General features: G+C 42.1%; 1 protein-coding gene across 9 annotated transcripts in view; it reads right to left on the reverse strand.

Moving 5' to 3' along the window:
• KIAA1109 (KIAA1109 ortholog) overlaps window positions 1-23,437 on the reverse strand; it is a 908,505-nt gene extending 885,068 nt beyond the window's left edge. For all 9 annotated transcript variants that reach the window (XM_033938537.1, XM_033938601.1, XM_033938589.1 and 6 more), the window contains exons 1-2: window positions 23,302-23,437; window positions 6,133-6,262 (exon numbers count right to left, since the gene is read on the reverse strand). In XM_033938537.1, the coding sequence (XP_033794428.1) occupies window positions 6,133-6,229 (97 nt within the window). In that variant the 5' untranslated portion in view covers window positions 6,230-6,262; window positions 23,302-23,437. The remainder of the gene's footprint in view (window positions 1-6,132; window positions 6,263-23,301) is intronic.
• Between the last annotated feature and the right edge of the window lie 2,678 nt (window positions 23,438-26,115).

The raw sequence follows: 26,115 nt of genomic DNA on the forward strand, positions 1-26,115 counted from the left end.
GGGGTCAAACAAATGGCTATATCTCCACAAATATTCCACAGGCGAAACTAAAACTTTACCAAAGTTTGTTTGAGAAATGGTGGACTCTGCATATGAAGTTTCATCAAAATCCGTGATGGTCATGCAGGGCACTTTCCAAGAATCTGATCACTTGACATGGAATGACCTTTTTGCATTCTCGCTTCATCTCGGCTTCCATTTCTTCATCGATATCTTCGGTTTGCCCAGGTGGTCGATAGTACAGGTCCATCTTTATCACTTGCCCTTTCCATCCCGATATTTTAACCCATAGTGATTCCAGTTTGTTGGTCGTCTCTGCTGTGTCCGCTCTGGTCGAGTGTATGCTTTCTTTTATGTATAGGGCTATTCCACCTCCTTTCTGTCCTGACCTGTCCTGCCGATAGAGCTTGTACCCCGGCAGTGCTGTATCCCATTTGTTTTCTTCATTCCACCATGTTTCGGGGACCCCAATGATGTCTATGTTCTCAGCTTTGGCTATGACTTCTAATTCCCCCATTTTGTTCCTTTGGCTCCTTGCATTGGTATATATGCAATTTAAATCCTGGTATTTTGTCTTCATTTCCTTTCCCTGTGCTTCGATCTTTAGTTTCTTGTCTTGTGCTACATTCATAAACATAGAAACATAGAGTATGACAGCAGAAAAGGACCGACGGCCCAACAAGTCTGCCCACTCAAGAACCCTCCCTCCTTCGAGAATCCATCTTTTAATCCATTCTTTTGGAGCAACCCCACCTGTCTGTCCCATCGTCCCTTGAAGTCTAGCGTGGTATTGGCCTCGACTACCTGACGTGGAAGACCATTCCATCGATCAATCACCCTTTCGGTGAAGAAATACTTTCTGGTGTCCCCATGAAATCTTTCTCCCCTGAGTTTTAGCGGATGTCCTCTTGTCGCCGTGGGACCTGTAAGACAAAAGATTTCTTCCTACACATCAATGTGGCCCGTGATGTATTTGAATGTTTCTATCATGTCCCCCCTTTCTCTGTGCTCTTCAAGAGAATATAAGCGCAGCCTGCTCAAACGTTCTTCATATGAGAGATTTTTTTAGTCCTGAGACCAACCTAGTGGCCATTCGCTGAATCGACTCCATTCTCTTCACATCCTTTTGATAATGTGGCCTCCAAAACTGAACACAGTATTCCAGGTGAGGTCTCACCATTGATCTGTACAACGGCAGTATGATTTCAGGCTTTCGACTGATAAAGCTCCTTCTGATGCAGTCCAGCATTTGTCTAGCTTTTGCTGTAGCTTTCTCCACCTGATTCGCAGCTTTCATATCTTCCCGGATGATTACTCCCAAGTCCCGTTCTGCTACAGTTCTGGTTAGGTTTTCACCATTCAGAGTGTATGTTCTGCATGGATTTCTGCTACCAAGGTGCATTACCTTACATTTTTTGGCATTAAAATTTAGTTGCCAAGTACTGGACCATTGTTCTAGTAAACGTAGGTCCTGCTCCATAGTGCCGGGCATGGTTGCGCTATCAGGTTCTGCTGCACTGCCCACAATGTTGCATAGTTTAGCGTCATCGGCGAATAATGTAATTTTACCTCGAAGTCCCTGAGGCAGGTCCCTTACAAAGATATTGAATAGTATCGGGCCAAAGACCGAGCCCTGCGGTACTCCACTGGTCACTTCCGACATTTGTGAGGGAATACCATTTACCATTACCCTTTGAAGTCTACCGCTAAACCAGTCTTCTACCCATGCAGTCAGTGTTTCTCCTAGGTCCATCGCGTTCATCTTGTTCAATAACCTACGGTGTGGGACACTATCAAAAGCCTTACTGAAGTCTAAATACACGATGTCCAAGGACTGTCCCTTATCAAGTTTCTTTGTTACACAGTCAAAGAAGTTTATCAGATTGGATTGACAAGACCTTCCCTTTGTAAAGCCATGCTGGTGGGGATTCCTTAGTCCTTCGTCATCCAGAATCGTGTCCAATCTGTTTTTGATCAATGTTTCCATAAGTTTACATACTATTGATGTGAGACTCGCTGGCCTGTAATTTTCGGCCTCTGACCTGCATCCCTTTTTGTGGAGCGGAATAACGTTGGCAGTTTTCCAGTCCAAGGGAACTTTTCCATTGGTTAGGGAAAGATTAAAAAGCTCAGCCAACGGTTCTGCCAGAACATCTCTCAATTCCTGAAGTACTCTGGGGTGTAGATTTATCCGGGCCCATGGTTTTGTTCACCTTTAGCTTTGATAATTCGTGGTAGACATTGCCCGCGGTAAATGCAAAGTCCCAGAATGGGTCCTCCAAGCACCCTTTAGAAGATCTGCGCCTCGACGGATGTCTCGATGAAGGCCTCGACGGATGTCTCAATGAAGGCCTCAATCGGCAACGAGAGTGGTGCTTGGAAGCAGGTCTCGAGGATCGAGGAAACTTTGCTCTATGTATGGAAACAGGCAACACTGCTGGTGAATGGATAGGGCTCGAAGCTGTAGATTGAAATTCAGTGGTTTGGATCGAAAAATCTTGAAGCACTCCCAAAGACTCTGCTCCTTGTATGGAGTGTGCAGGTTCTTGTCAAGACACTCACAAAGAATCTACTCCTTGTATAGAGTGTGAAGGTTCCAATCGAGACACTAGCAAAGAATCTACTCCTTGCATCAAGTGTGTAGCTGCCAGACCAGACACTCGCAAAGACTCTGCTCCTTGCATAGAGTGTGAAGCTTAAGATCAAGGCACAAGCAGGGACTCAACCCCGCGGGAGACTGCTGATTGCCCAGGCTGGATTAACAGGAGGCATTCTCGAGGCAGAACCATATTTGCTCAATAACTGAACAAATTGCTGCTCCAACATGGTCTGGAGAGAAGCCTGCAAAGATGGATCCGCATCTGAAACCGGACCACTTGCTGAGGCTAAAGGCTCCAATGTGGCAGTGGAGGGACCACCGCAGGAACCTTCTGCTTAGGTATCTGACCTGAGGGGAGCTCAGGGGAAGATAAAGCAGATGTACTCGAGGTTAAAGACGATCCAAACGAGGATGGTCTGATGAGGCTCGAGGTCGGAGTAGTGGAAGCAGGAGGACCCTCGGCTGGAAGGCGGGACCGAAGTAGTACTCGAGGTCGAGGGTGTCACCGAGGAGTTCATGCTGAAGAATTTTTCCATTAAAACTCGATGACGTTTAACGGCTCGAGGTTGAATAGTAGCCCAGCGCTTACACAACTTCGGATTATGGGCAGGCCCAATCCGTGAGAGAAATCGTACGCTGGCAGTGGCAACACTTCTTGAAGCCCGTGACTGACCGGGACATAGGAGGGAAAATAGCTGCTGTGAAGTTGAAGCCCACAGGGCTGTGGTCGCGCGGCCTGGCCCACCAGTCAGTCACTGAAGAAAAAATTAAAATAAGTCTTCTTTTTTTTTTAAACTGTAAAGAAAGAAAGTAACAGTGATTCGCGAAGAAAATAAACAAAAACCGTGGTGAGAGAAGGCACGAAGTAACAAAGTTAAACGCTGAGAGTCAAAGATGGACTTCTTGGCTCCACGGAAAACTGAGAACTGAGGAGACTAGCCCTGTGCTGGGCGGGAAGGTACTCGTGCATGCACGGTGCGGCTGACTCGAAACTTCTACGTTTATATAAGCAAGTCTGCTAGCGAGGCTGTCCGCATCCGGGCTCCATGGATGACGTCACCCATATGTTGAGAATAGGCTGCCTACTTGTCCTGGGATAAACATTAGATAGACTGTGAGCTCGCCAGTACAGACAGGGAAAACTGCTTGAGTATAGAAAATTAAATAAATAAATCTTACTGTGAGCTAACAATTAGTATGTGCCAAATTTTAAGAATCCATATATATATAAGCTTTAATTAAAGGGAATGGACTTGCCCTGGGTCACAAGGAACAATTGTGGGAATTAAACCACTAAGTGTATTTACATATTTACATAAGAACATAAGAATAGCCTTATTGGGTCAGACCAATGGTCCATCAAGCCCAGTAGCCCGTTCTCGCGATGGCCATTACAGATCCCTAGTACCTAGCCAAAACCTAAGGAGTAACATTTCATGCTACTGATCCAGGGTAGCCAATTACTGGTAGTACAAATAAGCACCTAGATTATCAACTAAGTTATGCAGTATCATATTTTCACACATGTAACCTGCACACACAAGATTATAGAATGAGGGGTTTCTATAGGAAGAATGGGCATTTATGCGTGTGTTGGATTGTGTAGTGGGGGGGGGAGTGTGTTAGGTGCCATCGACTTGGGTTTGATTCCTAGTGACATGATGAGTTAAAGATCCAAAAAGAAGTCAGTCAAGTGCTAGTCCAACAAAGTCCTTCAGCATAATCCCCATAGTAGTTGTCAACATGTCCAGCCATCTAGTTGCAGGTCACCCTCTTCGGCTAGTTCCTTCAATCTTCCCAAACACGATGTCCTTCTCCAGTGATCTCTCTCTTCTAAAAGTGTGACCAAAATAAGATAGCTGTAACTTCATAACGTGGGTTTCAAATGACATATCCAGTCTGATCTCTTCCAAAGACGATTTGTTTGTTCTCCTGGTAGTTCAGCACCAGAATTCAAATGAGTCAATCCTCTGTCTGGTTTCTGTAATGTCCAGATTTCGCATCCATAATTGACTATTGAGAAAATGAGTGCGTGGACCAGTCTTATCTTCGTATTAACTGTTATTTCCTTGCCTATAGATACCTTATCATGAGCCTTCATTTGAGAGCGACCAATTGCTATGCTAGGCAGTATTTCTTCACTGTTGTTGCTTCTTTGTTTACCAAAGAACCCAGATTAAAACTCTTTACAACTTCTATTCTATCGCCTTCAAGCTCAAAATCTTCAACATTTTCTATGTTCATAATCTTTATTTGTTTATACTGATGTACCTTGTTGCTCTATTTATTTAATCTTTACAATAAAGCTATTGTCAGAAAAGCAAATTTGGAAGCAGAAGATAGAAACTGGTAAATTTTTTTTGACTGCAGGAAGGTTTGTTGGCAAGTTTGGCTTGAGGGGGTACAGTGATAGGAAACTAGTGGCGTGGCTTCTTCCTTGGGAGGAGGATTTGTGGCTCTTACAGTGTTTGGAGGCTTTACCTTTTACAGTGGCCTGAGATTTTTACCCCTCAGTTGAAGTGGCTTGCCAGTTGGATCCTGCACAGCTAGAAGCTGCTGCTGCGGTGTGGGAGGGCAGAGTCGAGGCAGCCACAGTGTGTGTCTCTTTAAGTCTGGGACCATCAAGCACTAATGTAAGAGTGGTAGGGATTAGAGAATGACACAATGACTTACCTGTGGCTAGCTGCGGGTAACCCGCAGGAAAGGGGCGAAAAAAAGATTGGTAGCTGCAAGTATGAGGACAAGGCCATTCACCGCCCCGTGGAGCAGTGAATGGCCTTGTTCCCACAGTAAATTATCTGCCGCGCATTGCCTCCCTTTCCATCCCTCCCAGTTAGCAATCTTCCTTGCGATTGCGCGATCCAGCAGCCCCCTCCCTCCCAATCGCCGTGGTCCAGGCATCTCTTCCCTTCGTCGAGCAATCTCTCTCCCTTCCCATTACCTTTGCTTTTCAGAGTTTTCTCTCTCGGAGCGGTTTTGACGCCACATCATTCTCACAAATCATACGCGACTGCCCCGAAACTTCTCTGATGCGAGCCGCCCAGGTGGAAACAGGAAGTTTCGTCAGAAGAAAAGCTTCGGGAAAGCCACGCATGACCTGTGAGAAGGCTGGTGTCCGGGCCACTCAGACAGAGAAACTCAATTCTGAAAAGCATCTGCAAAGGAGATAGGAAGGGAGGGAGATGGCCCAACAAGGGGAAGAGGTCGAGTGATGCCGAAGGGGAAGGGAGGGAGGAACAGACGCCGAAGGGAAATGACGAGGAGAGGAGGGAGTAGATGCGGCATGGAAGTGGGGAGGGAGAGGGGAACTGAAGCCACATGGAAGTGGGGAGGAGAGAGGGGAGAAGACGTTGAAGGGAAGTGGAGAGAGAGGGAGAAGGGAGAGAGGAACAGATGCTGAAGGGAAATGGGGAGAAGGAGGGGAGCAGATGCTGCATGGAAATGAATGTATACATACAAACCGTAAATACTATCACCATAAAAAGAATGTGTATGTAGATGTTATATATGAAACAAAAATATATTCAACTTACCAACCAGCAGCCAAACAACATTTGAGTCATGTTCTGTGAGGAAGTCTTCTAATTGTGTGATGCTAGGCACAAAACTTTCATTCTTTTTGGAGTCCATGACTCAAGTTTTGTTTTATCAGCATTCAAAGGACTGTAAGAGAAAGCATTCAAATCAAACAAGACCACAACATTTGCACCCTTTTTTACAAATCCGCACATTAACAGCACAAAATCCATTAATTTGCAATGGGTTTTGGTGTGATAACCGCAGGCCACCGCAGTAATTGGCTTTGTAAAAGAAAGCCTCAATAAATTAATTTTATATGCACTGCTTTTATTAACACAATGAAAAGAGCAATCCAAAGATGCACATAAGTGTTAAGACCAGACAGGTTTCAATTTATAGTTACATGTACGGAAAGAAAGAATCTACAAAGAACAGTTTTCTCAAAGATGATAACCAGTACATATTTGGTAAATATGATAGTATAGCAACTCATAAGAACATAAGAATAGCCTTATTGGGTCAAACTAATGGTCCATCAAGCCCAGTAGCCCATCCTCATGGTGGCCAATCGAGGTCACTAGTACCTGGCAAAATCCCAAAGAGTAGCAACATTTCATGTTAGCAATCCAGGGCAAACAGTGGCTTCCCCCATGTCTTTCTCAATAACAGACTATGGACTTTTCCTCCAGGAAATTGTCCAAACCCTTCTTAAAACCAGCTATGCTATCCGCTCTTACCACAACCTCTGGCAACGTGTTCCAGAGCTTAACTATTCTCTGAGTGAAAATAAATTTCCTCCTATTGGTTTTAAAAGTATTTCTCTATAACTTCATCGAGCGTCCCCTAGTCTCTGTAATTTTTGACGGAGTGAAAAATCGATCCACTTGATCGATTTGATGTAATTTTTGACGGAGTGAAAAATCGATCCACTCCTCAGGATTTTGTAGACTTCAATTATATAATAATAATAATAACTTTATTCTTCTATACCGCCACAATCTTGCGACTTCTAGGCGGTTTACAATCAAGAGTGCTGGACATTCAGCAAAATACAATAAGTAGATATTCAGAGGAAATACAGAGATCAGAGACCTCAGGAGGCAATAGTATAGAAATACAATTTGCTGAGTGAAAATGTAATATGTAAATTTTAGTAGGTAATGTCCGACAGGACCTGTTGGGGATAAATAGCAATATAAAGTTACGATAAGATGAAGATAACAGATTATATTTATAACAGTGCTGTAAGTTCAGGTGGAATAGGGAGGGGGGAGGGAGAGGGAGAGCGGGTCAATTGTTTAGGTATTTCTGGAACAGGTATGTTTTTAGGCGTTTCCTGAATTCTCCGTATGTAGTGGGCGAAAGCAGTTGGTCTAGGTCTTTGCCCCATAGGACTGCTTGGTGAGAGAGAAGGTGTTCGTGGTGTTTTTTCATTTTGCAGCCTCTAACTGGAGGGGAAATGAGTTTTGGGTGTGTGTTTCTCTTGAGTTTGTTATTAGAAAATGCGAAAAGGTCCATTATGTACTTGGGGGTCAGTACTTTGAAGCAAAGGCAGGCAAATTGATATCTCCCCTCAGCTGTCTCTTTTCCAAGTTAAAGAGCCCTAACCATTTTAGTCTTTCCTCATACGAAAGGAGTTCCATCCCCTTTATCTTCCAGAAACAGTGTCTTTCACTGCATCAGCCCCTGGGAGTGGAACAATCTTCCAGGATACATTTGCCAGCAGGAAAATGTTCAGAGCTTTAGGAAACTGCTGAAAAGACATCTGTTCTGTAAAATGAAATATAAGGTCTGAGTTTGGTTGAGGGTGAAGGAGTGATGACTCTTGAGTGTTGGTCATGGAGCTGTTTGATGGTCTGGTTTGTTTTATTTGGTTTATTGATGTCTGTTATTGAGGTATCTTGTATGACTTATGGAATTTTATATTTTGATGTATGTGTGGGTTTGGCCAGTTTTGGCCTTAAATTGAAATTCGTTCTTGATGCAACATGTATGTTATATGTAATTTGATTTTATTTGTAAGTATGTAATTTGTTATAGTGTGTCTCTGAAGTGTTTTTAGGGTTGGGGAAATTATAGTGGGTATAGGTATCTGACAGCAGCAGGGTTGGGGAGATTATAGTGTATATAGGTATCTGACAGCAGTGAGTGGGAGTTAAGAGTTGAAAGCAGTTTCAAAAAAGTGGGTCTTTAGCTTGGATTTGAACACTGTCAGGGACGGAGCACAACGTATTGATTCAGGAAGCCTGTTCCAGGCATATGGCGCTGCAAGAAAGAAGGGACGGAGTCTGGAGTTGGCAGTGGAAGAGAAGGGTAGAGATAAGAGGGGCTTGCCCAATGAGCAGAGATCATGAGGGGGGAAGCATAGGGGGAGATAAGCGTGGAGAGATATCGGGGGGGGGGGCTTCAGAGCGAATGCACTTGTAGGTCATCAAGAGGAGTTTAAACTGTATTCGGAAATGGACATGGAGCCAATAAAACGACTTGAGAAGAGGGGTAATGTGAGAATAGCGGCTCTCACGGAATATGGGTTATGCAGCAGCATTTTAAATGAATTGAAGAGGCAAGAGACGGGTGCATGGGAGGCCCGAGAGAAGTACGTTGCAGTAGTCTAAGCGTGAGGTGACAAGAGCGTGGGCAAGGGTTTTGGCAGTGTGTTCAGAGAGATGAGGACGGATTTGCTCTGTATAACCCGAGCATGTATACACCTTATGTATAAACATGCTCTGTATAACCCGAGAGAGGACTTAATTAAGTTTCAATTATCAGGATACATAAACATGCATCAAAAAATATATCAGGAACATAAACATGATAAAGAGATACTGCCATTTGTAATGAAATTTTCTACTATGTCAACTCAAATACAACAGGCGATACGTCCTCATTTCTCTATGCTTAAGGTGCACCTTTGTTTTGAATCCTCTACAATACTGTTTTCTTTTCAGAGGAACAGTAACTTACGCGATACCCTGAGCCCTAGTTACTTATCCATGGATGAAATTGTTATTCTTTGGTCTAGGTGCAATTATTTTGCATTATATGGTAATTTAAATCACCCATTATTATACTGTTGCCCAATTCACCAGCTTTCCTAATCTCTGAAACATTTCTTCATCTGTCTGCTCATTTTGTCCCAGGGAACAGTAGTATAACCCTACCTTTATATTCCTTCCCTTCACACATGGAATTTCTATCCATATGAATTCCATACTGCTGAACTTTTTTCTAGTTTGATCTTTCATCACTCAGACGTTCATCTACATTATAAGAGAATTCTATTTCACATTTTTTTCATCATTAAAATCTATTTGATATACAAAGATTTACAAAAGATCTTTTTTTCTATCAAGTTGCTTTACCATCTTTTCTAAGTCAAACACTTCCTTTTTTTTATAATCTTTCTTTTCATTTTATCTTTTTGACAAAATATTAGTCAAAACAAGTAATAATACAGCACCAGTTTTAACATTTGAATAACGAAAAATATGTAACAAGAGAAATTTGCATCATGTATAAGAAAAAAGTTGCATAAGGAGACACATTTACATTAATTCAAAGGTATGAAATTAAACTCAGAAATCAAATTCACTGCTTTGTATAGTTAGTCCCCAATTAAAGGGGGAGACAGCTGTGAATTCGTTGAATATTACTAATCAAACTTCACAGAGGAAAATAAAGAAATGGAAGCTGATTAGGTTCACGAACCATACTTAACTAAGCTGACTAAACTTGCTCTTTAGTGGAAATAAATTTTGTCAACTGCTGAGGTTCAAAAAAAAGTATCTATTTCCTTGATAGACATTTACAGGGAAATCTGAGAATGAACATCGCACCCAGCTGCAGTACCTGGGGTCTCAAAATAAGGAATTGTTTTCTTCTCTTTTGGGTTGATCGTTCTCACTAATTTTGACATAAATGGTATGTCCTTAAACTTAAAGAACAACTTGAGCATCCATTCTCTGTCCGAGTGAATTGCAAATTGTACAAGCAGCTTAGCAGTTGCCGGTGCCTCATTTATCAGATCTCTCTAGGAAATTTGTCAAATTCAAACTATCAGCAGATAAAGTCTGCTGGTTTGGATTCTGAATTATTACTGTAATTCAGTGGTCTCAAACTCAAACCCTTTGCGGGGCCACATTTTGGATTTGTAGGTACTTGGAGGGCCGCAGAAAAAATAGTTAATGTCTTATTAAAGAAATGACAATTTTGCATGAGGTAAAACTCTTCATAGTTTATAAAACTTTCCTTTAACAGTTAAAAGGAAAGATATATAAACTATAAAGACTTTTTACCTCATACAAAATTGTCATTTCTTTAATAAGACATTAACTATTTTTTCTGCAGACCTCCAAGTACTCTATTTTTTCTGAAGCCCTCACATTTAAAGTTTAATATCTTTTATTTCTCAAAACTGACACATTTCAATCACTATATTGAAAATAAAATCATTTTCCCTACCTTTGTTGTCTGGTGACTTTATTTTTCTGTGCTTTCAACTATGTTTCCAGGGCCTTCTTGTCCTTTGACTGTTTTTCTCTCCGTCTTCACTTTCTGCCTTGGTCCAAATCGCAAGAAGTTATCTTTTTGACTCCCCAGCTATGATGTGTTTGTTTGCAAGTCACGCAGTTATGCTATTCCAGCACTAGTATTAACTTGGATTCAATTTGAACCAGCTTACATCGGGTCCCCTGAAGCAAGGAACGAAACGGGGCCACGTTGGGACCCCCTCACTTCTGTTTAACAGCTAAGTTGACTTTTTCATCAAGTATGCAGTGACGTTTGCATGATGTTAACAACAAGAACAAACCTTATTTTGAACTTTTGAAACAGTTGAACTTTTTAGCCTTTCCAGGTTGTGATCAAAAAACATTGTCATAGAATAACAATGACTGGAAGGTAAATCTTTACCCGAGGGAGGTCTTGTAGCCTTCCTTTCACAGTTTCATATCTCTGAGTAATTTTATAAAATATTTCTTGATCACCCTTTAAAGGCTTGTTTATATTTACATGGTCAGTTATATGTTTTTGGATTTCGACTCTTTCTGACCTAGTGTTTGTCGAATAATATCCCTGAACGTAATTCAGTAATTGCATCTATCTTTGGCATTAACTTAATATTCAATTTTTCTGCTTTCTTTTCAAAATCTACGTTTCCATGTCTTACCTTCCCTTCCTATCTCTCTCTTCTTCCGTCCTATTTGCATGGTCTAGCATCTCTTTCCTTTATTCCTCTCCTTCCTTCCTTCCTTTCCCCTGGTCTGGCATCTGTCTCCTTCCCTTCCCCCATGTCCTGGCATCTCTCCCTCCCCCTCCATGGTCTGCTATCTCCTTTCCTTCCCTCCCTCCCATGAACTTGGCTTCTTCTCTTGCTCCTCTCCTCTCCCTTCTCCTTCCTTCCCTCTCTTTCCCCAATTGGGTGTAGCAGCAACAGTAGCAGCATTTCCCTTCCCTGTGCAGGAGAGGCATTTCTCTTCCCCTTTCTCTCCCTCTCCCTTTCCCTGTACAGCAGCATTTCCCTAGGGTCCCCCTTTCCTATGTAGCAGAAGCATTTCTTTTTCCCCTCCCCTTCCGTTCTCTTCCTTGCGGAGCAGCAGCGTGTCTGGCCAGATCGTTCCGTTCAAAGCCGCGGGTGGCGGCTACTTGCGAGATCCGCGCCTGCGTCTGAAGCCTCTCTGAAGTTGTGACGTCAGAGAGGCTTCCGATGCAGGAATGGATAGCGCGAGGAGCCGCTAACCCGCGGCTTTGAACAGAATGAGCCGGCCAGACATGCTGCTGCTCCAAAAGGAAGGGAAAGGGGAAAAGAAATGCTGTTGATCGCATCTAGACCGTGGGCCGCAAATAAAACCTGGAGAGCCACATGCGGCCCATGGGCCGCATGTTTGAGACCGCTGCTCTAGTTGGTAAGTAATATATTTTTGTGAGAGGCGGATAAGAGGTTTCAGGAACTTTCAAAACTTCTTTCAAATATTTCTTAAATGTATCTTGCACTGGAATAAGTGGTAGTTTTGGAAAATTTATAATCCGAAGATTTCATAGCACTCTATTGCTGCTCACGCATGCTGAATTGCATCACTCTGCTTGACTCTGCTTGACACCGGATTCTCCTTATATTATCTCTATACTCAGGATACTTTGTTACTAAATCGCTTTTAAACATTTTAATTGTTTTTACTTAAACCAGTTTATTATTATTTAAACAGTTAAGTATTATTTTAAATACTGTTGCTTTTAATGATTTTCTTCTCTCTTGTTTAGTTTGTCTCTAAGTATCCCTTTCCCTGTAAGTTTTATGATTGTACCTCATTTAATATTAATATACTCACTCTTTTCTACCTTCCTTAACCTCTCACTAATCTCTAATGTCTACCCTTTCTGATTTCAACAGGCTCTCTTACCCTTCAACAGGAACGCTGCCGCGAAGCGGCTGCGCCAGCGACTCCGCCCACATACCCCCACCGGTAGAGTCTTCTATATATTTGACTGCTTTGCGGCGCGCGCCAAAGGAGCGCACCTAAGGAGCAGGTCCTGCTCCTTTATGCGCTCCTTCATGCAGCTTCTTCTTGCCCTATTTTCCGTTCTTCTTATTATCTTATGCACTAGAACATATTACAATCTCTCTCTCTCTCTTAAATTCTCACCATTTTCCTACTGTCTTACATCCTCTCTTTCTTTACCTCACACTACATTCAAAAATAATTCCTCCTTTCTACAAACACATAATCCCAAACCAATGGCCTCTATTCCTACCATATGGGGCCATAGACCTCCAAGGAAAAATCTCTCCCCCACACTAAAAGAAACTAAAGCAAGACACTATATTCCTATTACTACCAATTTTGATATTCATCATTCCATCACTCATAATATTTTAACTAAACTCCAAATAGGTCTGATAAATGTCCGTTCTATAAAAAGTAAACACCATCTAATCCATGATACCATTATTCAACACCACTTACAAATTCTATGTCTCACCGAAATCTGGTTAACGGAAGGAGAGGAGGCTTACATAACCCAAGCCTGCCCGCTAAACTATAAGGTAATTTTCCAACCCCGTCAAAATAAAAAAGGAGGCGGCCTAGCTGTTATTTATCACAATTCCATTTCCCTCCAACCAAATTTCTCCAACCAAACTACATACTCTCACATTGAAATTCTTCAATTTACTATAAAATATTCTCTTTCCTTTAATTTCCTTCTTATCTACCTCCCCCCTCCAATAACAAAAACAATACTCTCATCTCTCATCTCTACCATATCAGATTTTAATATTGCTTACCCTAATTCCATAATATTAGGAGACTTTAACATTCATTTTAACTCCCCTAATCATCCTAATACATCTGAATTTTTAACACTGATCTCCGACCTATCACTATCTCCCCTTTTCTCAATGCCTACCCATCTTGCAGGAAACACTCTAGATATGGTTCTTTGCCCCACACTGAACAAACATCTCCTCCAAAACTTCCAATTCTATACTATGCCATGGTCTGATCACTCCTTGATTACTTGGCACCAAGATTTCCCAACATTAATCAATCACACAAAACAACAAAATAATTACTATACCCGTAAGACCACTGATATAACTCAATCTTCAATCCAAGCCTCCTTTGATTTAAATATTGAAGACTTCTCTACTCTTTCTATTTCAGAACAGTTTTCAGTTTGGGAAACCTCCACCAAATCTCTATTAGACTCCCTGGCACCCCAAGTTGAAATACACCCAAATTCTAAACAAATTCATAAAAAACAACAACCTTGGTTCAACCAAAATCTCGCCTTACTCCGTAGACAACTTCGTTCTATTGAAAACAAATGGCGCACATCTCGACTTAATAATTTGTTCATTACATACAAAGAAAAAGCCTTTCAGTACAAAAAAACTATACAACAAACAAAAAAAGAATATTATTCAAAACTGATCACGTCTACTCGTAACTCTTCAAATCTCTTTAATATAGCCCAATCACTTTCTAAATATTCCAAGAAAAAAATCCTACCTCCCTCTATCCAACCTAATGCTGACGATCTTTCAAAGTTCTTTGACAATAAAATTAAACATATTAGATCTAATCTTGGACCTTTACCTCTCGATTCCTCTTCTCAAAACTCCAACAACTCTTCACAACTTTCCTTCAGTACCCTCTCAAATTTCAAAATGCCATCCTTAACAAATCTTCATCTTATTTTACAATCATTAAACACACCCAACAATTTTACGGAAAGTCTCCCACCCTCCATTCTCAAAAAAATTTTTTCTTTCTTTGGCCCATTCATCTCAGCAATGATTTCCAAATCTTTCTCTGATCATACCGTACCAACAGCATGGAAAACAGCCCTTATTTTTCCCAAACTCAAACAATACAATTTAGATCCCTCATTACCCAAAAATTACCGTCCTATCGCTAATCTACTCACAATCTCTAAATTAACAGAAAAAATTATTCATTCCCAACTCTCTGAATTTATCGAAAAAACCCATGCTCTACATCCTTGTCAAACAGGATTTCGCTCATCCCATTCTACAGAACTATCTCTATTAGGTCTGATTTCTACCATTCAATATTATCATGATCATCAAAAATCTGTGATTCTTATTTCTCTAGATTTAGCAGCTGCTTTTGACACCATCGATCACTCTCTTCTGATCAACAGACTTAAAGAATGCGGTATTTCAGGATCAGCTCTCTTATGGTTTATATGCTTCTTTAATGAACGTTACAATATAGTACATATAAACAATACTTCTTCCGCAGCCACAACTCACTCCTATGGTGTCCCTCAAGGTTCTATTCTATCCCCACTTCTATTTAATATTTTATCTCCTCTTCTCACATTAGCTCAATCCATCGGATTTACTATTTTTGCTTACGCCGATGACATACAACTCCTTCACCCAATCAATACTTCAAACACTTCAGACATCAAAGACATTAATAACAAACTAAACATCATATATGACTGGTTGTACACAAACAAGCTTTCCCTCAATCTAGACAAATCCCGAAGTTTGTTACTTCCTATCAAATCCGCAGAATTTCTACTGGACGACATCTCTATTAAATCTACACCGATCCAAATGGACACAAAGATAAAACTTTTAGGGGTAATCATTGATAGAGACCTCACCTTTCATGATCACATAAGTTCAGTGGTTAAAATTTGTTTTTATAAATTACGCATCATCCGATCCCTTTCTTCCATCCTTGAAACTAATTCAATCACTATCCTGATACATTCATTAGTAATTTCTCATCTCGATTACTGTAACTCTCTTCTAAATGGCCTTCCCCAAAAAGAAATTCGTCGTTTACAACTAATACAAAATACTGCAATAAAACTTATCCAAAAAGTAGGCAGATACGACCATGTTACCCCTCTTCTAAAAGAAGCACACTGGCTCCCTATTACTCACCGCATCACCTTTAAAATTATCTTACTATCCTTCAAAATAAAGCTCTCTCATTTGCCTTCATTCCTTGACAAACTTCTCATTCCCTACTGCTCTTCACGCACTCTAAGATCAACTGATCAAAAACTTCTATTTATCCCCACTATCAAAGACTTCTACAATACACGTAAAGTAAATTTCGCAGTAACTGCCCCTACCCTCTGGAATTCCCTGCCACAGCAACTCCGCGACGAATCACGACTTGACAAATTTAAGACAGATTTAAAAACGTTTTTATTTCGCGATGCCTTCGCATTCACTTAGAGCCATCTTCTCTATTTACCAACAATAACCGCTTTCTTTAAAGCGCCCCCCTCCACTATGTTTTATCCTTACCCTACTATCTCCAATTTCTTCTCAAATATGTAACTTCACCCTCCCTTCCCTTTTATCCTCACCATCTAGTTCGTCATGTGATGTTATATGTATATACACAATGCCTCTTTTTTTAGTTTTGTATAATTTCTCTTTCTTTTAAACATATTGTTAACCAGCCAGATATTAACTTGATGGTTGGTATATCAAAATTAATAAAACTTGAAACTTGATCTTCTGGTCTCCAGCATTTCTACCTTAAAATTACGATTTTCACTCTCCCTAACCCACACCAAGGCCTGGGACTCCACAGTTTTTATTCTGGTCTCATGTCCATCCACTTTGTTTTCCAGGCTAGATAGCCTATTTTTCAAATCCAAATTTTCTGAAACAACAGTAGTAACGTGCTGTGCTGTAAGTTGCTGCATTTGGGTCCCCAAGGAGAGTTGTAAATTAGATATTGCTTTCCAAAGTGTTTCCATATTAAAGACCTTGGGTCTCTACATAGGTGTAAGTTCTAAACCCAGACCCTCTGGTGCAATTAATGTACCTGCAACCTCAGTTGAAGGTAAATTGAACTTGAGGAAATCCTGAGGGATCTGCTGTTTCAACTCCTTTGAGTGCTCCAATGGATGAATTAGCTCCTCCTGAGTTGACTCCCACACTCAGCTGGTCAGGAGAGAGAACACCTGGGGATGCTTTTTCCTCCAGTTGCTGCTCTAACGCCCCAGGACGACTCGGAGGACTGCACTCCTCTGGAGATAGGGATTTTGCCTTGAGGGAGAGTGCTGACGCCTCAGCTTGTGGGCCACTCTCAGCCGAGGAAAATTCCGGCTCACTCATTCGGTTCCCACACTGGAGAAAGGCATCCATTGGGCCCGCTGCTGCTGAAGATTCGTCCGGGAAGACCCAGAGCTTGGATTTACGTTTGACCATCAATAAGGTAAAAAGCAGCACCCAGGCACCTCTGTGGCGTCTTAGCTCCGGCTACCAGCGACCATCTTAGTTAAGCCACTCCCCTCCCCCAAGTCAAACATTATCTAATGTTATTGTTTGTAAACAATTAAAAATATATTTGTTTCAAAAATATCTAATTTAGCTTTGTAATAATTTCTCTTTTTTACTGTAATTCATTCTCATTAGTAAACTGCTTCGGACCATAGGCTTCTTTTACAAAGCTGCACTACCAGTTGCAGCATGCTGAATGTGAAGAAGCCTATTCTATTCCCATGGGCTTCCACGCATTTAGAGACAGGTTCTATAAATGACGCCTAAAGCTAGGCATCCATTTTATAGGCATCTAAATTGAATAATAACCACTATTAACTATTTTAATGAGCGATAAATGAAACTTCGGTGTCCAAAGGTTGTGCGCGATTCTCATAAACGACATCTAGCATTTTATAGACGCAGATTGGGAAAAACATGTCCAGCAAGATAGGCGGAGGCATGGTTTCAATACACTACTACTATTAATTATTTCTAATATAGGCATCCGTTTGCAGAATCGCATGACGTTCAACATTCTTAATAATAACCTATATAATAAAACCCTAGCCACGCATGCGCACTCCTATCTGCGTGCTTCCATGATCCGTAGGTCTGTGGCCGCAGGAGTGCGCATGCGTGAGTCCCCAGCCTTACACCTACCTACACTCGCCGGCAGGACTCGCCACCAGCGCTGGATTCCCTGCTCTACAAAGATGGGGGTCGTAGGAGGCCCGAAATCGCCCGAACTCACAGCCACATACTGGCACAAACCTCCCTCCAGCGTTGGTAGCTGCAGCACGCTAAACAGGCTGCTTCGCAGCTTTCTCCTGCCGGTGAGTCTCCTGCTGGTGATGTCATCAGTGACGCGACAGAGGAACTCAACTGCAGGAGAAAGCTGTGAAGCAGCCTGTTTAGTGTGCTGCGGCTGCCAACGCTGGAGGGAGGTTTGTTAAGGTCATGTCGCATGGGAGAGAGAAAGATAAGAGTGTCACCGGGGGTTGGGCTGGGAGGGTAGAGAAGCGTCTGCCTCGGATGCTTCAGGCAGCAGCAGCGTTTACAATTCGCTGCTGTTGCCGGCTTCAGGCCTTCCTCTCTGGCGGGTCCTGCCTAAGGACCAGCCAGAGAGGAAGACCTGAAGCCAGCAAAAGCAATGAATTGTGAATGCTGCTGCTGCCCGATGAAGTTCAAGGAGGAAAGGGAGCAGAGGGGGAGAGAATGGCTTGGAGGGAAGAAGACATGGCAGGGCATGGAGGGAAGGAGGAAGGTATGCCAGACCAAGGGAAAAGGAAAGGGGAAAGGAAGGAGGAGATGCCATATGGAACAGAGAGAGAGAGGGTGGACACTGGATGGAAAGAGAAGAGAGAGCAGTGAATGCAAGGGGCAAGACAGAGGGTGAACAGTAGATGGAAGGGGTAGAGAGAGGGAGACAGACACTGAATGGAAGTGTGGGGGACAGGGGGAGCAGACGTTGGAAGTGGAGAGGAGAAAGAAAAAAGGGCACATGCAGGATTGAGGGAAGAGGATAGAGTTAGAAATAAAGATAGAGAGACAGGGGGCCGGGAGAGACACAGACAGAAAGAATGACAGACAGACAGCGTCCAAGGAGAGAGACAAATAAAAAAAAAAAAAAAAAAAAAGACAGACAGACATCTACTCTAGCACCCATTAATGTAACGGGCTAAAACACTAGTAATAACTATATTTTTATATACCGCCATACCACAAGCGTTCTGAAACATATATTTTCACCTGAAGTGTAGACATTTTAAAAGCAGGTCTACTTTTCAGCGTCCCGAGTTAGGTGTGCTTTAGGCAACCTTATATAGGTGTGTGTTTAGTTGTGGATTTTTTGGGTGTTAAAAGAGTACTCCTGATTAATCATAATGTAAAAGATGTTTAACATTGCATTACTCAAGCAATTCACATGAAAATAATATATTTCATAGCAAACCTCATTCACAAATGTTAGGACAATAAGAAGAGAAACACTACTCATGATGGCTGTTGCTCAGAGTAAGTGGACATGTTTGACGCACAATCATTGCGACATCATCACCCACCTAGAAGGCAGATTGGCACTAAAAAAAATATGTGCTGGGGTACCTGACCATCTATGAATTTTCTGTGGATTTGAACCCACTACTTTGGGAAGATGGAAGAAGCAGCTTTAACTGCCTGGCCAATAGTCTTGTGTTAGCATCCGTAAAATTGGGCTGCCTCCTGCATGCCATTTTTATACAACAGTATTGCAATAGTATGCAACAGCATAAAATTGCCGTTCTAATGGCATCATGATACCAAAACACAATTACATCACTATGTGCCATATGGACATCTATGTGATACCTAAATAGTGATACTACAGATGACATACAAAAAAGCACCCGATTTTATAAAGGACGCCTAGAAATATAGACGCACTTAGATTCTCTGAACGCTGCTTAGCACAATTCTCTATAGTGCGTCCTTTAACTAAGGCACGTTAGCCGTTTTAGCGTGCGCTAAACGTTAATGCATCCACAGACTATAAAACGGCTAGCACGCCTTAGTAAAAGAACCCCTATGTATTAGAGAATAGCGCTGAGTGCCACGACGCTGGATGCCTAAATGATGCTTAAATTTTATGCGTCATTTATAGAATCTGCCCCTTAGTGTTTCACTAATCGGTAGCACAACTTTGTAAAAGGAGCCTTATAAGTAAATAGAATAGAGTAGACCAGAGTCTCAGCAAGATTATGTTATTGTAAACTGCCTTGAACAGCTTTTGTTAGATATGGTGGTATGTAAGATTTTACAATTACAGAAGGACAAAAAATTCAGTCAACAAATTAACAATACTTCTCTAGAGAGGCCTGAACATGCACATTTTGTGGTACATTTTAAATATTAAGATATATAAACCACTTAGGCTATAAGTGGTATATAAATACTAAAAATAAATATACCTATATAATAAGGAGTTACCCACATAAGTGGAATTTCTGAACATACATACACAAAACTGGCAGTATGAAATAGAGACAAGAAAAGTGAAACCAATCCTAACCTTTGCAACTGATCCTTTTAGCTTCTTTTTAACTATTTTCCTCATTTTATCAGTCACCCTTTTGAAAATTAAATGCCTCTACAGTAGATTTCTTTGCGATGTCATTCCAGGTATCACCTCAAATTTGATCACAATAAAGTGAGAAGTGAACCTCAAGCACCCACAATGCACTGGTGTCTTTTCTGGGGTTATGAAAATCATCATTGGTTCACACAGACTCACTAAGACTGTTGTAATATTCTTAATTTTAACTGTAGAGAAATTCTTATAAAAAGATACTTAGGGTGAAGCTAAGTATGTTTTTATAAGAATTTCTCTACAGTTTGTGTGAACCAATGATGATGTTCATAACCCCAGTAAAGACAACAGCGTATTGTGGGTGTTTGAGGTTCACTTCTCACTTTATTCTGTGATATCGACGTTTCACTTTTGACTCAGTTTGTTTGGTGTGTGACAATATTTTGTTGAGCAAGACTTTTTCCACATTATTGGATTTGAGCATGAAATAGAGATTCAGGAAGTTTTGTGGTTTTACATATGGGACTTGACGTGCCCTCCACTTAAGGGGGAGACTGGGAACAAAGGACATAGCAAAAACATGCAAACTAAATACAGGAATCATGTCCAGCATGAGGGAACGGAGGTTGATGCTGGATAGACTTGTAGGGCAGAGACAGGTGAAGGTTCAAAAACTCCAGGGTGCAGCTTAGGAGGAAGGGGAAGACATCTTGACTCATAAGCTGAATACTGTCAGTACACTGTGTATCATCCCCATCATATCTGTCTGCCTTTATGGTGGCGACTTCACAACCAACATTTAAACGTGGTTGACCTGGGCCTACATGGAATGATGGGTGTGGCTCTGATCACCATGTTGGGCAAACTGCATGAACTGTTTTTCTGCCATCATTTACTGTGTTACTTTCAGTCATCAATCAGACCTGCTAAATAACTAATCTCAGGAGAGGAGTTTGGCATCCTGAGAAACAATGTACATGTATTTATTTTGAATTAGCTCACACTTTTTTCAGCAGTAGCCCAAAGGGAGTCTTTATTCAGGTGCACTAGACCAGTGGTTCCCAACCCTGTCCTGGAGGAACACCAGGCCAATTGGGTTTTCAGGCTAGCCCTAATGAATATGCATGAAGCAAATTTGCATGCCTATCATTTCCATCATATGCAAATCTCTCTCATGCATATTCATTAGGGCTAGCCTGAAAACCCGATTGGCCTGGTGTTCCTCCAGGACAGGGTTGGGAATCACTGCACTAGACTATTTCCTTATCCCTGGAGGACTCACAATGTAGGTTTGAACTTGGGGCAGTAAAGAGATAAGATGACTTGCCCCAAATCACAAGAAGAAGTGGGAGTGTGTGGCGTAGGGGTTAGAGCAGAGGTCTCAAACACGCGGCACGCGGGCCGCATGTGGCTCTCCAGGTTTTATTTGCGGCCCGCAGTCTGAAGGCGATCATTCTCTTCCTTTTGGAGCAGCAGCCGGCTCGTTCGTTCAAAGTCGCGGGTTGGTGGCTCCTTGCGCTATCCACTCCTGCTTCGGAAGCCTCTCTGATGTCACAACATCAGAAAGGCTTCAGACACAGGTACGGATCTTGCAAGGAGCCGCCACCCGCAGCTTTGAACGAACGAGCCGGCCAGACACGCTGCTGCTCCAGTGGCGTACCAAGGGGGGGGCGGTCCACTGTTCTCCCTAGAGTGCGGCTCATCTAGAGCAGTGGTGCCCAACCTGCTTCCCTTCCCTTCTCACCGCTGCCATCGGGGATCAGGCCGGCACCGTGTTCTTTGATCTCCCTGCTTCTCTTCCCTGCGGGGCCGACCAACTCTCGCGACCCGACATCGAGAGGACGTTCTGGCTAGCCAATCACTGCCTGGCTGCCCGAAACGTCCTTTCCAACGTTAGAAATGACGTCAGGCAGCCAGAGTTGGTCGGCCACGTGCAGAAGAGAAGCAGGGAGATCTCAGCCTGTTCCCGATAGCAGCAGCAGCAGCAGCCTATTCTGTAGCGGCGGTGGCATGGGGAGGGCAGGAAGGAAGAAAGAAAGAAGGTGGGGTGGGGACAGGGAGCCAGAAAAAAAAAGCAAAAAATGGGGCACGGAGGAAGGAAGAAAGAAGGAGGGGGGGACAGGGAACCAGAAACAAAGCAAAAAATGGGGCACGGAATCAGAGAAAGACAGACATAGAGAAAGAAAGAAAAAGTTGGGAGAGGGAATGAGGTCTGGAAGAGAGGAAGCATACAGGAGGCTGAAAGAAGTGAAGAAGTATTGGATGCACAGTCAGAAGAATAAAGTGCAACCAGAGACTGATGAAATTAGCAAACAAAGGTAGGAAAATGATTTTATTTTCAATTTAGTGATTGAAATGTGCCAGTTTTGAGAACGAAAAGATATTGAACTTTAAATGCGAGTGCTGCAGAAAAAAATAGAGTACTTGGAGGGCCGCAGAAAAAATAGTTAATGTCTTATTAAAGAAATGACAATTTTGCAAGAGGTTAAATAATAATAATAATAACTTTATTCTTCTATACCGCCACAATCTTGCGACTTCTAGGCGGTTTACAATCAAGAGTGCTGGACATTCAGCGAAATACAATAAGAAGATATTCAGAGGAAATACAGGAAACTCTTTATAGTTTATATATCTTTCCTTTTAACTGTTAAAGGAAAGTTTTATAAACTATAAATGCAAAATTGTCATTTCTTTAACATTAACAATTTTTTCTGCGGCCCTCCAAGTACCTACAAATCCAAAACGTGGCCCCGCAAAGGTTTGAGACCACTGGGTTAGAGCTACAGCCTTAGCACCCTGAGGCTGTGGGTTCAAATCCCTCACTGCTCCTTGTGTCACTTAATCCCCTCATTGCCCCAGGTGCACTAGAGTTTGAGGCCACCGGGACCGATAGGGAAATATGATAAAACCACTTAGGATACAAGTGTGCGGATCACCAGACTTGATGGACCCAGGGTCTGATCCGGAGATGGCAACTCTTATGTTCTTATGGAATAAAAATAAGCAGCAGGCTTTGGTGCCTAAAATCCCGGTGCTCCTTCTTTCAGGACCAGTTATTTCCCCTCTAAATGTCGCTATTATTTGCATACTTTGTGCTCCTTGGGACCATGTGGGTGTCAAGACCCCCGCCCTCCCCCTCCTCCAACGTGGTTGTCAAGGCGACCGTCCCTCTTCACCTGCCTCGAGGACAGCAGGTTAACTTCCCTGCGCTCGAGACGCCTCGGTGGCTTCTTAGCTGTCAGCGCCAGGCCCCGCCTCCTCCGCCGCCCCAACCTACGCAGCCACTCGCCTCAGAGACCGGACCGACGACCGACGACCCCCCCCTCCCCCCCTCCTTCTCCCCGCTCCTACCGTCATGCTTCTGCCAGGGGCCGCTCATCACCGGCCCCGCCGGTTTCCTTCTCCGGAGGCCCGCCCCCTCTGACGCAACTTCTCTCTCTCGGCTGAGTTCCGCCCTACCGCAAACAGGAAATTACGTGAGCCGGGGGAGGGAGGGGCAGGAGCTCGAGCGTACAAGAGACTTGGGAGGGGGCGGGTTGGCTGAGTCCACGCTGGCGCTGGGAAACGGCTCTCTGTAGCGACTTACGGGGCAGTCAGGTGAGGCGCGAGCCGGGTCTCGCGCTCCTCTTAGAGCCGTTTGTCAGCGCGAGCCCGGCGAAGATGCCGCGAGGGGGAGGGGAGGGGAGCGGGAAAGAGCCGAGACAAGTGCTGGAACGGTGGCGGAGCTCGGGTATGTGACCGACCCTTCCCCCGAGAGCTCGGAACGGGTTCCGACCTGCCCAAAATAACCCCCCAAAAAGGGGTTATTTCCCATCTGAAATAATTTCCCATCTGAAATATTGTTAGGCCGTCTTTGTTTCTCCCTTTTCTTGTCTGCTCTCAGTCAAATAAGCAAAAACAGGGCAAAGAATCTCTCCAAATAATCGAGTGAAAGGATTAAAAATGATGTTGGAGGAATGATAAAATGTTTATGCAAATGAAAAATGATGTAGGAGGATGTTCTTTGCAGTTGAATTCATGGTAAAACATTGTTTAATTGTGCTCAATCAAAACTCCTATAATTCTAAACAAAATCTATGAATGATAAACATTTATTAGAAATTAATATGGTCAATTTAAATGTAATGACTATTTTACTGTGTTATATTATTATGTATTTATTGCATTTCTTCAATAAAAGTACCAATTGAAAAAAAAAAAATTGATGTCTGAAGGTAGTGTTGGGGGTTTTCCCTGTTATCAAGTTTCAAGTTTATTCGTTATTTGATTGATCGCCTATCACAATTCCTAAGCGATTTACATATACAAAAAATACATGATAAAACAATAACAATAATATAGTAAAAATATAAAAATCATTTAAAAAACTAGACAAATTACAACAGGAAACACTGAGATAGAGGGGAAAGAAATACAATTTATAATAGGAAAGGAGGGACCATTAAGAGTAAAATACAAAAGGAAAGGGAAAACAAAATAATTTTTGGAAATAGTATACATAGCTGACTAAAATGAAAGGGAGTTATAAAGAGCAATTGGCATTTCAATTAAATATTGAAAGCATCTTTAAAAAGAAAGCTCTTAAGTTGGCTTTTGAATTTATCAAGATTTTTCTCTTCCCTTAAATAAAGTGGGAGAGAATTCCATGTTTGTGGTGCTGTAACAGTGAAGATATATTGTCTTCGGGTATTTATGAATTTAAGAGTGGGAATGACCAATAAAAGTTGTTCATTGGATCGTAAAGTTTTTTGAGAGGAGTATGGAATTAAGACTTTATAAATAAATGATGGAGTTTTGTATAGCAACGATTTAAAGGTGAGTAAAGATAATTTATATAATATTCGGTGTGCAACTGGGAGCCAATGTGCCTTTTGTAGTAAAGGGGTGACATGATCAAACTTTTTGGCCCCCATAATTAATTTGATAGATGTGTTTTGGATAATCTGTAATCTTCTGATTTCTTTTCGCCTCCATTTCTCTGAGCATAAAGCCTCGTTGACAGTTGTACATAGTTGAAAGCCTGTGATTATTCTATAGTGCCTCTGGTTTCTGTTTGGCAGGGTCTCACACCGGAAAACCGCTGCTGCTTTGGCTCTCTTTCTTTGCCCTGTGCTGACCCCCTGACCTTTGGGGATGGGACTAAGAAAAGGAAGAAAGGGCAACTCTCTTCTTCCAGAAGAGCCTTTAAAATGAAAACTGACACAGAGTCACACACCCGTGTGATGGTTGGGGAGGGGGGGTTAAGGTGGATATTGGAATGAAAAATATATACATAGGCCACATATTTCTAACAGTCAGATTTTGAAATTTGTAGAGGATCTGGGGAAATCTGTGTTTTACCTTTTGCTCCATTCCTTCCCTTCTACTATCATATCCAACATTTCTCTTTCTTTCCCACTCTCTCCCCCTGCCTTGTTTCCCTGGATTGAACCTCTCTTCTCCTCCAAGCAGCATCTCTCCCTTCCATTAACTAAACTCCAGGCAAGTCTTTTTTGTGCAGTTAAACAAGATGTAAGGAACTGGACTAAGTTACAGTGTGTGTGGCAAGCTGGTCTGGCTAAAGAGTAGTGTATACTCTGTATTAAAAAGCTTGGGAGAAGAGCCAGTCACCAAAAAATGGGGTAAATACTTCAAACTACAATGTTGTAAATTACAGAGTGACCAAAGAGATATAGTGATACTTAAAAAGTCACTACAGTACCATCAAAACAAAAAATGTATTCAAAGATAAACTTACTAGCAATTTTTCTTTTTTGAACTCTGCTCAGAGACACGAAGGCTGATTACTCCGCCTCACCCACCAATCATTGCAGTGTTCAAGAAAAACTGACTCTGTGAACATTCAATAACTTAAGTGCTAGCCCAAAAACATTGCTATGCTGACACTGTAAAGTGTATAAATATCTTCCAATATAAACTTAGCTTTGAAAAAAATGTGACTGGTTCCGACGTGCCACGTTTCCTTGCTGCGTCAGGGAACTGACAAAACAGCTATCTTAAAGCTGGAGGTGAAGTCACATAATTTTGAAAAACTCAGGTTCGTTAAGCATGTACTTCTTCTTAAAGTCACGAACCAGGGAGAAGAGCCAGGCTTCCACCTGCTTCCTGAAGTAGAGATGGTCTTGAGTTGGATGTATCCCCTCTAGGAGTAAATTCCAGAGTATG

The sequence above is a fragment of the Geotrypetes seraphini genome, chromosome 1, assembly GCF_902459505.1.
Source record: "Geotrypetes seraphini chromosome 1, aGeoSer1.1, whole genome shotgun sequence".
Classification (NCBI taxonomy): domain Eukaryota; kingdom Metazoa; phylum Chordata; class Amphibia; order Gymnophiona; family Dermophiidae; genus Geotrypetes; species Geotrypetes seraphini.